This window comes from Elephantulus edwardii, unplaced genomic scaffold (genome assembly GCF_000299155.1).
Source record: "Elephantulus edwardii isolate Elephantulus edwardi_28Jun2011 unplaced genomic scaffold, EleEdw1.0 scaffold00055, whole genome shotgun sequence".
NCBI classification, from domain to species: Eukaryota; Metazoa; Chordata; class Mammalia; order Macroscelidea; family Macroscelididae; genus Elephantulus; species Elephantulus edwardii.
This window is the reverse complement of record NW_006399805.1, coordinates 11,950,590-11,965,113: the sequence shown is the minus strand read 5'-3', so window position 1 is coordinate 11,965,113 and position 14,524 is coordinate 11,950,590. Positions and strand designations below refer to the sequence as shown.

The following is a 14,524-nucleotide window of genomic DNA, read 5'->3' as shown; positions in this document are numbered from 1 at the left end:
TGGCTGCAGCTTCTCCAAGATATATGCTTTTGTTCTCCTGGCTGTCCATGGGATGTTCAATACTCTTCTCCAACACCACAGTTCAAAGGCGTTGATTCTTCTTCTCCCATCCTTATTCATTGCCCAGCTCTCAGGTGCATAGCAAGTGACCAGAAAGACTATAGCTTGAACCAGAGGAACCTTAATCCTCAAACTGACATCATTTTTCCTCAATAATTTGGAGAGGTCCCTAACTGCAGGTTTTCCCAGTGCAATGTGTGTCTCCCTTATTTCCTGACTGTTGGTACAAAAGGTGTTAATTGTGGATCCAAGCAAGATGAAGCTATTGACAGTTTCAATCTCCTCTCCATCCATCATGATGCTGCCTATTGGTCCAGTGTTAAGAATCTTTGTTTTCTTGACATTGAGATGCAATCCATACCAAAGGTTGCATTCCTTGATTTTCTACAAGTGGTTCAAATCCTCCTCATTTTCAGCATGTAAGGTTGTGTCATCTGCATAACACAGGTTATTGATGAGTCTCCCTCCAATTCTGATGCCACATTCCTCTTCATAGAGTCCACCCTCTCAGATAATTTGTTCAGTATACAGATTGAATAGGTATATAGAGAGAATACAATCCTGACACATTCCTTTTCCAATTTCAAACCATGCAATGCTCCCCTGTTTTGTTCACACAACAGCTGCTTAGTCCAGGTAGTTCCACATGAGCACAATTGGGTTCTCTGGGATTCCCATTTTCCTCAATGTCAGCCAAAACTTAATCCACACAGTCAAATGCCTTTGCATAGTCAATAAAGCACAAATAGAAAATCTTCTGGTATACTTTACTTTCAGCCAGGATCTATCTGACATCAGCAATGATATTCCTGGTATATGGCCTCCTCTAAAGCCTGCTTAAACTTATGGAAGTTCCCTAACTATGTGCTCTTCTCACCGTTTTTTAATGATCTTCAGCAGTATTTTGCTTACATGTGATAATTAATGTGATATATATTCAGTAGTTTCCACATTCAGTTGGATCACCTTTCTTGGGAATGGGGAAAAAGATGGACCTCTTCCAATCCTTTGGCTTGACAGCTGTCCTCTACATTTCCTGGCATAGACTCGTCAGTGCATCCAAGGCTGCATCTGTTAATTGAAACAAGTCAATTGGTATCCCACTGATTCCTGGGGCCTTATTTTTGACTAATACCTTCAATGCAGCTTCTACTTCCTCCTTCATTACCATTGGCTCCTGTTCATATAGTACTTTCTGAAATTTTTCAGTGTCAATCAATTATTTCTAGCACGGTGATTCTTTGTATTCTCTCCATCTTCTTTTGATGTTTTCTGGGTTATTCAATATATTGCCCATAGCATCTTTCAATATTGCGACACAAGCTCCAATTTGCTTTTCAGTTCTTTTGACTTGAGAAATGCAGAGCTAGTTTTCCCTTTTTTATTCTCTAACTCCAGCTCTCTGCACATTCTATTATTATACTTTGCTTTGGCCTCCCAAGTTTCCCTTTGAAGTATGTTCAGCTCTTTCACTTCAACATGTTTTCCTTTGGTTTTGGCTTCTTGATGCTCCAGTGCAATCTTTAGAGTCTCGTCTGACATCTATTTTGAGTTTTTTCTTTCTCCATTTTTGTAATACCCTTTTGCTTTCTCCAGGGATGATACCATCCCACAACTCATCTGGTCTTTGATCATTGATGATCCGTACCTTAAACCTATTCTTGAGATGATCTTGAAAATCAGATGGAATTGATTGAAGATCATATCTTGGTTCCAGTGGACAGCACTAGGGGGCTGAAAAATATCAAACGTTTTAGGACATTCAGTTCAGATGTAGGTAGAGTCTGGGTTCAGAGAGTAAAAATGGTCACAGAGTAGTGTTGTTGTTGTTGATTGCCTTCGAGTCAAGCACGACTTATAGTGACCCTATGAACAAAAGGCCTGAAGCCCTCCACAACTAACAACATTTATCAACGTTCATAGGGTTTCCAGAGGCATGTTGTTTAGGAAGTGGATGCCACTCCATGCTTCTGGAGTAGTGAGGTGCCTCGCATTGGAAGAAGGAGGAATTTGAGAGAGACCAGGGCATTGAATGGCCATGTTTGGTGAATAAGTCTGTTAGCTTCCCTTGCCAAGTAACCTTCATCCCCAGAGCTTTGCCTCAGGGCCACAGGTTGAGAAAGCTGTGAGCTGGTTTCTGAACATATCGAGAAGATTTGGTATATGATCCTCAGATACTAAAGTCCTAAAAAAATTAAAGAAAAACTCCAACACCAGTTTAGGTTTGGGGTTTAATTCCAGGGATACAAGAATGGTTTGTAAAAAGGAAAAAAATCTCTGGTACATCAAAGTCATGGAAAACATCCAGTTCTTTTTTAAAATTGTGGAAAAAATTATGTATTCTAAACCAAGAGCCAACATTAAACATCGGAGTGAAACACTGGAAGGCTTCCCCTTAAAATCACAAGACAAAAAGAGTTTAGAAGTCAAATATTATTGTGAAATTCGTAGAACTTTCACTTACGTGTGCTGCCCTTTGCTTTCCAGAGGAAGCAGTTAAAACAAACAAATATCCTAAAATGGGGCTTCTGTGAAGGGCCCTAGTGGTGCAGAAACTTCATTGTTGGGTAGTAACAGTAGCTGCCCTTTGGGATGAAGACGTGGCAATCTACTTCTCTAAAGATGACAACTTAAGAAACTCTAGGCTGTTAGACTGTCAGCAAGAGGTCACATGGATTTGATGACTCCCAATAACAGAGTTCATGTGCTAGTCTTGGAGACTTTAGAAAGGGCTCTGAGATAATTCACTCAGCATAATGTCCTCCAGGTTATCCATTTTGCATAATATTTAATGAGTTCCTCGTTTTTCGAGGCAGCATAGTGTTCCATTGTGTGAATATATCAGAGCTTCTCTATCCATTTGTTGATGGGCACTTGGGTTGTTTCCAGCTCTTTGCTATTACAAACAAAGCTGCAATAAACATGGGTGTGCATATATCTGCTTGGGTGGTAGTTATGGCTTTAGGGTAAATTCCCAGTAGTGGAATTGCTGGGTCAAATGGTATTTCTATTTGCAACTTTTTGAGAAAGTGCCATACAGCCTTCCATAATGATTGCACCATTTTACACTCCCACCAACAGTGAATAAGGGTTCCAGTCTCTCCGTAATATCGCCAGCATTTGATGTTTGTTGTAGGGCCACTGTTGTAAAACGGGACTGACATCAGGGTTGAGGGAAGACAGAAAAGGAGGGGAGGAATTTTGTATATTGCATTGAAACAGATGAGGAGTAGAACTGTTTAAAAGGTATCTATGAATGGGTATTCTTGTCATTACAGAAGTCCAGAGTGAAGGCTAGATAATTGAGTGGACATGGGGGGAGGGATTGTATAACAATGAAAGAGTTTTTCTTTTCAAGGAGAAGAGTGAATGCAGGGGAAGGGGGAGTGGGCAGGGAGAAAAGTGCAACAGTGAATGATTGGAAACCCTAAGTCTGTATACTTTCATTGAAATTCATTAAAAATTTAAGACGAAGAAATGACTCTAGGGAGAGGGTGTGGCTCTCTCGAGGCAGGTGTGGGAAAGGGGACCCCAGGGACAGAGTGCAGATGCCCTCCTGAGGGCAGCTGAGTAGAACTCACAAAGACATGAGATGTCTTGGCATCTGTGTCACTTCTGGTTGAGCTGGGCTAAAGTGACTCCTTCTCATAAAGGAATTGAGGTCGTTGAAGAGCCAGTGCAGGGAGCTCCTCGCAGTGGGGCTGCTCACACTGTCCCCATCCTTGCCCGTTAGCTGATTTCTACTTTCCCATCTGGCCAGTACCCTAAGCGCTTGTTGTGGGCCCTCGAGTACTGGCTGCCACTCCCACACTGCCCACTGGGGGTGATCTGAGCCCCACAGCACTCCTGGTCATCTGGTAGACGCCCCTTCTCTTGGGCAAGCCTAGGAAAGGTTGGTGGTATTTTGCCAAAATATGCAACCAACCTACTGAGTTTTTAAAATAACTAGAAAATGTTGTTTGGTGCCACCGAGTGAGCTGTGACTCATGGAGTTCCTGTATGCACAGTGTCTGACCCTGTCCCATCCTGTCCTGTCTTCCTTCTTCCCAACGTGCTCACCCCACTGTCAGTCACTGTGTCGTTAGTCACTGTGTCAGTCCGGCTTCTGAAGTCTTCCTCTTTCTCTGACTCCTCACCTTTCCCGGCGTGAGGTCCTTTTCCAAGGGCTGGTTCCTCCTGCAGATGTGCCGGATGTATGTGAGACCACGTTTTACCGCTTCTGCCTCTAAGGAGCATTCTGGGTACACTTCCTCCGAGACGGAGTTGTCTGTTCCTTTGGAAGGCCATACAGAGTCGAGTCAGTACTTTTCTCAAAGACCACAATTCAAAGGCATTGATTCTTCTTCAATCTACTTTATTCATTGTCCAACTTTCAGATGCATCAGAAGCAACTGAAAATATCATGACTTGAGCAGATACGTATATAACGTAGATGCAGCTATTTTATTTTTCTGCTTAGTATTATTTTGCCAGAGTGGCATCCACTTCCTAAACAACATGCCTCTGGAAACTCTATGAACTTTGAGAAACGACAATAATTACAGAAAGTCTTCAGGTCTTTTGTTCATAGAGTTGCTATGAGTCATGCTTGACTCCATGGCAATAAGCAACAGCAATAGTAATATTATTTTGTCTTTAAAGTTAATGTATCCATAACTTGTTCTGTGCTTTAGTAAGGAGCCCTGGTAGCACAATGGTTCAGTTAGAAACGTTCAACTGCTAACTCAAGGTTTGTCGTTCAAAGGCCCCCAGTGGTTCCACAATGGAAAGCCAAGGTGATTTGCTTCTGCAGAGATTACAGCCGAGAACTCACTCCAGGGCCATTCTACTCTGTCACAGAGGATTGCTCTGAGTCAGAATCAGAATAATCAGAATGTTTTACAATAAAAAATGTACTCAAGGCCTGAAGATAAGGAAAAGGAACAGATCCTTGGAGGGGATCAAGGACTGCAGATGATTGTCTACAGTTAGAGATGAAACACAACACCAATATCAATAATTCTTATTTCTTGGAAGCCAGGAGAGGTGGGGAAGACATTTTCCACTACATGACAAAATAAAGCATTTCAGCTTCCCAAGAGAAATGAGAACCACAGCTGTTTATTACTGTCATTGTTCTGTGCCATGGGGCTGGTTCCTCCCATGGTGACTTCATCTGCCCCACAAGGAGCCCTGCCCGATCCAACACCGTCTTTACAATCACTGCTGGCCTTGGGCCCATTGATGCAGTCACTGAGTCAATCTATTTTACAGATTATCAAAATTCTTTTTTTAAAAAAATATGTGAATCCTGTCACGGTGGTTAGAGGTCACCAGGTACATGTACTTCTGTTTGATCTGTCCTAAACATTCTTACTGTCCCTCAGGGAGGTTTGACCTTCCCAAGCACAAAGCCAGTGCCGCCTTTTCTTCCTGGTCCAGTCTTCTTCCCTTGATGTTCTACACTGTGTTCTTAGCTCCTCAGTAAACACGTCATAAACTCATGCCATCACAGGGCAGACACATATAAAAGGTCACCAGCCAGGTGACAACTCCAGTCATCAGCATGAGGAACGTACCTTGAACCTTGGATGCGTGGGCTTGTGTGATGAACACAGTGGGCTGTGGGGGTGAGGGGACGGAGGACAGGGGTGGGGGGCAGGCAAGCACGATGTTTCTTTATCTCAGCCGGGCCTTGGCCATGTTAGACCTGGTCTTCGGGTCATAGGGCTGTCTAGCAAAGTACCACAAACTAGGTGGCTTCCAATAGCAGGAAGTTATTGTCTCCCAGTCCTGGAAGCCACAAGTTCAAAATCAAGGTGTTGGTTGTGTTGCTTCTGTTTCAGTATTTGGAGAGAAACTCTAGTCCATCTGCTCTCGTCCCTTCTGGTGACGGACAGTCACCCAATCTTCATACGGTCATCTGTCATCTGTGTCTCTTTTCCTCTTTTAAATGGACGTTGTTATCATTGGAGAAAGATAGGCAGTCGTCTCTCCTTCGATGTACAGCCTCTGAAAACCCACTGGAGGGGCAGCTATGAGTCGGTTCAAACTTAATGGCACATTAACATCAATAACATGGTTGGATTAGACCCCATCCTACTCCAGTATGATCTCATGTTACCTGCATCTCCAAACACAAGGCCATACTCACCAGTACAGGGTTAGGAAATCACCATGTCTTTCAGGAAATGCTTGAACCCATGACAGAATCCTTCCCCCAAAGGATTTAACTCTGGACCCCACTTTCTCCCTCAGGAGGCCTACGTGACCTGCCAGGATTACGTCCGACTGGTGGGTGAGCTGGTGACTGTCTTTGGAGCCGTGATCATCCTGCTGGTGGAGGTGAGGCACAGGTAGCACCCAGCGGAGGCTTTCTGCCCAGAAGTCAGCTTCAGCTGCGCCATGGGGAACTTAAAGGCTGTATCTCTGTGTCTCCCTGACCTCCCTTCAGATTCCAGACATCTTCAGAGTTGGGGCTTCTCGGTATTTCGGGCAGACCATTCTTGGGGGTCCATTCCATGTCATCATGTAAGTGTTTCCTTCTCCCGGGCCCCTTCTTCCTTTCTGAGTCCTTCCAGGTCTCCAGTTCATTTTCTGCGATCTAGACCTAGCTAGTCCTCAGCTGCGAAGTTTCTGGTGGGCATGGGTCTAGGACTGGGGGTATGTGTTAGTTAGATGTAAGGACTCAGCTGGACTGTGTGCCCTGTCTCAGCACTCTATTGCCGCCGGTCCCAGGATAACACATTCCTTTCCTTGCATCCCCAGAATCACTTATGCCTGCTTGGTGCTGGTCACTATGGTCATGAGGCTCACGAATGCCAGTGGGGAGGTGGTGCCCATGTCCTTTGCCCTGGTGCTGGGCTGGTGCAGTGTCCTCTACTTTGCCCGTGGATTCCACATGCTGGGCCCCTTCACCATCATGATCCAGAAGGTTCGTGCCTCCCCCGGCTCTCTCTCGTCCTCAGCCATAGAACATGTTTCCAGAGGGATGAGTCAGTGTATGGACGCGAGAGGAAAAGTGCTATTGGTGTGGTGCTGGTGGGATTTTGGGGCCTCCTGGTGGTTACGGTAGCTGCCTAGGGACCGGTGGAGGAGGCCTCTGCCCAGCCCTCTCCCCTTCTCTCTCTCGGTAGATGATCTTCGGAGACCTGATGCGATTCTGCTGGCTCATGGCTGTGGTCATCCTGGGCTTTGCCTCAGGTAATACCTCCACTTCCTCCTCCAGTTCTCCTCATTCTTGTTCGCAGTTCTTCTTTAAAGTTAAAAAGAGCGAGTTAAAAACCACACCCATCTCCGAAAGATTGGGCCACTTGGATTAGGGTGGAGGTCAGCGAGACCCATGTGTTTCAAGTTTAGAGTAGAGGGAAAGAAGAATTTTGTAGAGAGTGGGACATTATACAAGAAAGACTGGCCAGTCATGGGCATTTGAGAAGTATGTGGGCAAATAGAGACGGTGTTTAATTTCCTACAGTTACGACTCAAGAGGACAAACAGAAGCATTCAGTAAGACATAATGTTCTCTTTTTCTACCTATGGGCATTTTAAGTTAAGAAAAGAATTTTTTTAAAAAAAGAAGTTGCAGAAACAGAGTTTGAGATATGGAAGAGGAAAACAGGAAAAGAACAGTTGTGAAGAGATGGGAGAACAGAGATGGGCAGAGACTCGGGCAAGGTGAGGTGGAAGGAATCGTGAGAAAGAGAAGGAAGAGAAAGAAAAAGACCTGAGACCAACCAGAGGGTGGGGAGGTGACGAGAGAGCTCTTTGGGAGATACAGAATTCAGAAGGATCCTGATAGGAAGAGAGAAAGGCCTACAACTCGAGCCACGCCTCAGTTTCTCCAGCGGGTCATCCATAAAACAAAGGGACTGTACAAGACAATATCTGAAGACTTCTCAATGCTCATAGATACGACTGCATACATGGGACACTTCCAATGTTCTCACAGGACAGTAGCACAGGGAGGAAAAAGCAGCAAAAAATCAAAACCCACCCACCCCCAAAGATGTGAGCAAAACCCACCCCAAAGATGTGAGAGATGAAAGGCTGGAGCTGAGAGGCAGCAGAGCTCGGGCCTGTGGTCGTCTGGCTGTGGGGAGCGTCTCCTCTGCGTCCTCAACTCTCCTCACCCCACCGCATTTACATCTACCCCTGTGCAGAGGCTCTCCTGAGAACTTGGCTGTCGGTGCCCCCGTATCCTGAACCCCCGAACGAGCTTTTCGTGGCTCTGTGCTGGCTTTCTCTTCGATACATCAGCAGTGTTCTTCATAAGCCCTGTTTCTGCTCCTGGGATCAGTTTACCGTGTTAGGTCACAGTTTCCTATACAGAGAGGGATCTGAAAGGTTCTGGTAATTCTGCTTTAAGATCCCGGGGTGCACACATTGGTGGTCACTGCACAAGGACAACTTTCTAATGGTGGAACTCTCAGGGCAGCGGACGGTGGTCACAGGCCTTCGGGATTGGAGAAAAGCAGCTGCTCTCTCTCCTCATGCACTCAGCTCCCTCACACTGGTACAGACGCCATGCATTCTTGTAACAACTTGCCTCTTAAATACATACTTTTCTGAAATGCAAAAACCAGTTAGGTGACACACTTAACGTATCTTTTATGCTCAGTGGCTGATTATCAGATGACACCTGTTGAATTCCAGAGGAACATTTACTCGCAGATCTACACTTTTGGATGTGTGTGTGTGTGTGTGTGTGTGTTAGAGTAGATGCAGGTGTGTATGTTGGAAAGAGGGTGGGCACTGAGCAGGCCTAACTGGTCCCCCTCTCCACGCCCTCTCGTGGGCGGAGCAGCGTTCTACATCATCTTCCAGACGGAGGACCCGAACAACCTGGGCCATTTCTATGACTACCCCATGGCGCTGCTCAGCACCTTCGAGCTCTTCCTCACCATCATCGACGGGCCAGCCAACTACAATGTGGACCTGCCCTTCATGTTCAGTGTGGTCTACTGCGCCTTCGCCATCTTCGCCACACTGCTCATGCTCAACCTGTTCGTCGCCATGATGGGGGACACTCACTGGCGGGTGGCCCAAGAGCGAGATGAGCTCTGGAGGGCTCAGGTGAGTCTTCCGGTACTAACCCTGCTAACTGAGTTAAAGTAGAAAGACAAGGGAAATAAAGGAACGCTTCAGTACAAACACAGTAGTCACAACGATGGGATCAAACAAAACCCAAGGTCACACCGGTAGTGCAGGACCAGGAAGCATGCTCTTACCTTGGTACATAAGGTCACTGTGAGGTGTTGCAGGTTCAGTGGTTCCTCTCAACACTCCTGGTAAGAGAAAAAGGATGGAGGAAAAACAATAAGCTTAGCGAGCTATGGCATGATGTGGTCTCATAAGAGACCACAACATAACCAGAAGAGTTTATAGCTTCCACAGAGGTTCGTGTGAACCCGCAGCCCCTGAAGGTCAAGTCCTAGGGTGTAAGGGAGAGATGGGGTTTGTGCTGAGAGGAAAGGAGGCAGCCGGGGAATCGCACTGGGTTCCAGTGAGAGCTATGAACTCTGGTGCTGGTGTATTCTGGCTCCTTTTTGGGAGATGAGATCTTTTTTATTCCCCCCTCTCTCTTAGACAGTCATGTTTTCCCCTGACTTCTAGGCTGTTCTCATCATGTTGTTATGTGCCATCAAGTCAACTATAACTCATAGTGACCTTCTGAATGACAGATCTGAACCTTGCCCTCTCCTGAGCCAACCTCACGATCTCTGACACACTTGACCCCACTTGCCACAGTCACTGTGTCGATCCATCTCATCAAGAATCTTCCTCTCTTGCACTGACCTTCTAGCCTTCCAAACACAGTGTCCTTCTCCCAGGACTGGCCCTCCTGACAACATGACCAAAGTATGTTAGCTGACGTTTCACCATCCCTGCCTCCAAGGAGCATCTTGGTTTCACTTCCTCCATAAGAGACTTGTTTCATCATTGACTAATAAAATATTCCACTTAGAAGTACTTTAGTGGCCCTCTCATTGGAGGGCCTATATAATGTCATATCACTTGTTAAAGGGAAGTCATTCAATATACTCCTGAACACGGATTAGGAACATTTTTTTTTTTCATTGATATGCATAAAAGTTGAGGAAAAGTGGGCTTTTGTATATGTTGGAAGTTTTTGGTATTAGAAAGGCCCAAGTTGAATTGAACTCCACTCCTTCTCCCTATGATCCCTCCCTCTGGCCCTAGTTTTCACCTTTGTGTAACACAGAACATGCTTATTCATATGTGCACTGTTCACATACTTGGACATAGCTGTTATGCATCCTGGCAGACTTTATTTACAAAGAATTATTTAGATGAGGTGGGGACATAGTATCAACTCAGCAAGTTTAATCTGTACCGTCTTAGAGCTTGGTGTGCAGTTAAGAAGACAGAAATAACCAACGTGTGTCCTGAAGGCAGCTGCACAGTGACAGTGGTGGAAAGTTCCAGAGTAAGCACAAAGGACGAAGAGAAGGATGGGAGCTGGGAGTCTAACTGGGGAGTGAGGACACACTGACTAGGTGAAATTTAAGATGAGGCCATAAAGACGGGAAGGAATCAGCCAGTTAGAGATCAAAGATGAGGTCTGTGCTCATCAGGACTTTGGGCTGTAGGGACAGACATAAAACCAGCCTCCCGCAGACTTTCACAAGAAAGGGCACTGGGAGGAGGTGTTAATCCTCAAAACAGGTATTTAGAGGATTAATCTTGCTTTAGGCAGGTCTGGCAGGAGCCCAAATCTCCATCACAGAGACAATATCAGATTGTCATCCTGATCCCTTCTGTGCAAGCTCTCTCATGGTGATGGTGAAATAGCTCCGAGATGCTCCTGCCTTCCCCAGGGGAAGCAGATCCACGGTGCTGCAGAGTCACCAGGGCACCATCCATGCTGTTTCCCGTGTGCCACAGGATGCTGTGCAGTCCTACAGCTTTAATAGAGGCTCTCTCCCCTAGCACGCGCAGTTCCACCGGACTGAAACAAATGTGGATCTCAAACTCATCCTTGAGTCTAAGACCGCAGTTAAGAGCTGAGTAACGGATGTGGTAGAAATGGTGGTAGTGGTGATGATGCCGTTAGTGGACATGGTGGTGGTAGTGTGATTAAGGTGGCAGTGGTGATTACAGTGCTGTAATGTGGTGACTGTGAACATGGTAGTGGACATGGTGGTGCTGATGGTAGTGGTGGTGATGGTGGTAGTGGACATGGTGATGGTGATGGTCATGGTGGTGGTGGTGATGGTGGTGGTGGATGTGGTGATGGCCATGGTGGTGGTAGTGGACATGGTAGTGGTGATGGTAGTGAATGCGGTGGTGATGATGGTGGTAGTGGACATGGTGATGGCCGTGGTGGACATGGTGATGGCCATGGTGGTGATGGTCATGGTGGTGCTGGTGGACATGGTGATGGTGGTGGTGGACATGGTGATGGTGGTAGTGGAAATGGTGCTGCTGGTAATGGTAATTGCGGTGATGGTGGTAGTGGACATGGTGATGGTGGTGGTGGACATGGTGCTGGTGGTAGTGGACATGGTGCTGGTGGTGGTGGTAATTGCGGTGATGGTGGTAGTGGACATGGTCATGGTGGTGGTGGACATGGTGCTGGTGGTGGTGGTAATTGCAGTGATGGTGGTAGTGGACATGGTCGTGTGGTGATGTTGGTGATGATAGGATATGATGGACGTGCTGGGCAAGGTGGTGATGTGGTGGTCGTGACAGCAATGACAATAGTGTAGCCATGGTAGTGGTGACGGTGGAGGTGATGATGACTGTGGTAGTGAGGATAGCAGCATGTGGGTGGTGGGGGGGATGTTGCTGGTACTGAGACTGTGTCCCGGTCAGTCTACTGTGCCCAGTGGCAGTGGGTGATGGAGCAGTGCCCACTGAAGAGTGAGTTTGGAAGCCGAGGTCCCTACCGCGCTGTAATCCCACCACGAGTTAGCTGGCTGCTCTAGTAAACACACGGTTAGCCTTTGTGGAGTTTGTGAACGGCCAGAACCCCTGCCTGGTGGCTGCGTTACGCCTCTGCCCGAGCACCGCTGCTTTACTCAAGCAGCACAGCCCAAGACCTGCCGTCTGAGTTCGAGCTCCACAAACGGCATTTTATGGTGTGAGACGAGCATTTTAGTCTGGTGAGGTCACTTTTTATTGTTTCTGTCACCATCCCTCCCAGATTTGTGTCACAGGCATATCTGATAAGCATAGTCTGTTTCATCTAAGTGATTAATGAAGGTTAAGCAGAGAGCAGAGCATGTGATGTGCCACCGGGAACTCCCCTCCCAGAGTCGTTAATCAGCTGCCTTCCTCAGGTTAAGTGTTGACATTGCTGCAAAGTCCTTGACTTCGCATCATCATTTTATCCTCTGTATCATAAAGGCTGATTTAATGATTTTATTTTCAGGACTTTTGGTCTGTGGCTTTCCTATGAAAAGGGAAATAAGATTAGTTTGGAATGACACCGTTTCCTTGAATCTAAATGATGTTGCTGTTCAGTGCCATCGAGTGGACTCCAACTCTTAGTGACCCATGCCCAGTGGATCGAACCCTGCCCAATCCCACCTGACCATTCGCTTTCCTCACAATCTCTTCTGTGCTTGAAGCCATTGTTGCGATCACTCTCAACCTTTCTCAAAGGTCTTCCTGTCTTTCGCTGACCCGCTACTTTCCCAAACTGAATATTTTTCCCCCCAAGGCCTGGCGCCTCCTGTCTGCGTAAATCTGCTTCGATATCCCCGGTGAAGGCTGTAGAACGAACAAGTGCCTCACACAGACTATGGAGTGGGAGAGAAACTACTGCGGAGAGCCAGACTGCCATCCTCCCCACTGGCCTGGCATCCTTGTCTTGCAGTGCTCTCTGGTCCCCTCCCTCAGTGACCTCAGCTCTCTGGACATGGTGGCTGTGAGTCTCCCCCTCTCTCTTGCTCTTCCAGATTGTAGCCACGACAATGATGTTGGAGCGGAAGCTGCCTCGCTGCCTGTGGCCTCATTCTGGCATCTGTGGGCGCGAGTTTGGGCTGGGGGACCGCTGGTACCTGAGGTGAGTGACAAGCTGCAGGCCATGTGGGTATGGGCACCTGAGCTGAGGCCGTGCCTCCCTCGCCATTCTCCTTCTTGAGATCCCTTGTCTCTAGAGGAGTCTTCACTCTACCAAGTGACACTACAATGACCTGGGAAGGGGAGTGAGTGGAGCTGCTGGGAATGCAGACACCAGGCTCGTGTGTACGCACCCCTTAGTGCATGTGGGCTCATGCGTGTACATCATTATGGGCTCGTGATGTGTGTTCTTGGCTGAATGTGAGCTCTGGGCATGGAGACAAGACCTGCATTCATCTTTCTCCACATTCCTGGTCCCTCTAGAATCCAAATTCCTCCTTTACACCTGTGCTCAAACCCTCAACTAGCTCTCTCCCCCGCATACATTTCCAGAGCTCCTTCCTTCTGGTCCTGGAGACACAAGGATCCCATCACTCTCTCCCAGATTCATGTCCCCCTATCCAGAGTCTTGGATCAAAGCGTGGCTACCCGCCTCCTCACCTTCCCTCTACGCCTGCCCAGCCCTGGCCCCCTCCTGACGTCACCTCTGCTCTTCCTCTCCCACTCACCTCTCTTCTCACCTCCCCACTACAGAGTGGAGACCCACCATGAGCAGAACCCCCACCGAGTGCTTCGCTACATGGGAGCCTTCAAGGGCCCTGACAAAGACGACGGGCAAGACCAGCGTTCAGGGGAGCCCTCTGGGGCTCACAGTGAGATCCGCACCAGAGCCTCACTGGCCCCACCCGTGCCTTCTCTGTCGCGGACCACGTCCCGTAGCAGCAGCAGCAGCAGCCACCGAGGCTGGGAAGTCCTTCGTCACAACACCTGGGGACATGTGAACCTAGGGCTGGACCTCAGTGAGAGGAATGGGGAGGAGAAAGTCTACCAGATCTGATGAGGACCTTGACCTAGGTCTACTCTTGACCTAGATCTGGGTGGGCTTGGAGCGTGCAGAGAGGAAGACATCTACCTGTCTTCCATGTTTGTTGATCTCTGGCCAACACAGGGTGTGGAGAACATAGTTCCCAGAGATCCTGTCTCACCTGCATTTCTGTGGATGAACAATGGGGAACACGGTCCCATTAGCTTCTGGGTCCTTGGGATACCCCACAACTCACCTGAGGACTGGGAACCGGCAGAGTGGACTAGAGTGGGTAGAGTGGACTCATCCTAAGGCTGTCTGTGGCCCACAAGGATACTAGATGGTGGTGTGCTGGAAGCCCGCTCAGTTCCACAGGGCGAGTGTGGAAGATCCACACTGGAAGCTGGTGACTCTGCTGAGGTCTTTTCCTCCTGGAAACGAGCCCACGTAGCGAGCTGTGAGGAGCAGAGTCCACACTAGCATTCCTCTTGCTCCCTGGCGTGTTTTCAGGACGGGATCACTTGTGCCTTGGGTGGCTCAATGGTTTCTTCCATGAGACCTTTCTGCTCCGTCTCCAGAGGCCCCTCAAGCGCC

General features: G+C 47.7%; 1 protein-coding gene across 1 annotated transcript in view; it reads left to right on the top strand.

The window, feature by feature from the left end:
- The window catches only part of TRPV5 (transient receptor potential cation channel, subfamily V, member 5), a 46,833-nt gene extending 32,870 nt beyond the window's left edge, over positions 1 to 13,963 (top strand). The window contains exons 10-16 of the mRNA XM_006887244.1: positions 6,298 to 6,384; positions 6,494 to 6,570; positions 6,808 to 6,973; positions 7,176 to 7,242; positions 8,843 to 9,111; positions 12,963 to 13,069; positions 13,660 to 13,963. Coding sequence (XP_006887306.1) covers positions 6,298 to 6,384; positions 6,494 to 6,570; positions 6,808 to 6,973; positions 7,176 to 7,242; positions 8,843 to 9,111; positions 12,963 to 13,069; positions 13,660 to 13,963 — 1,077 coding nt within the window. The remainder of the gene's footprint in view (positions 1 to 6,297; positions 6,385 to 6,493; positions 6,571 to 6,807; positions 6,974 to 7,175; positions 7,243 to 8,842; positions 9,112 to 12,962; positions 13,070 to 13,659) is intronic.
- The last annotated feature ends 561 nt before the right edge of the window (positions 13,964 to 14,524 follow it).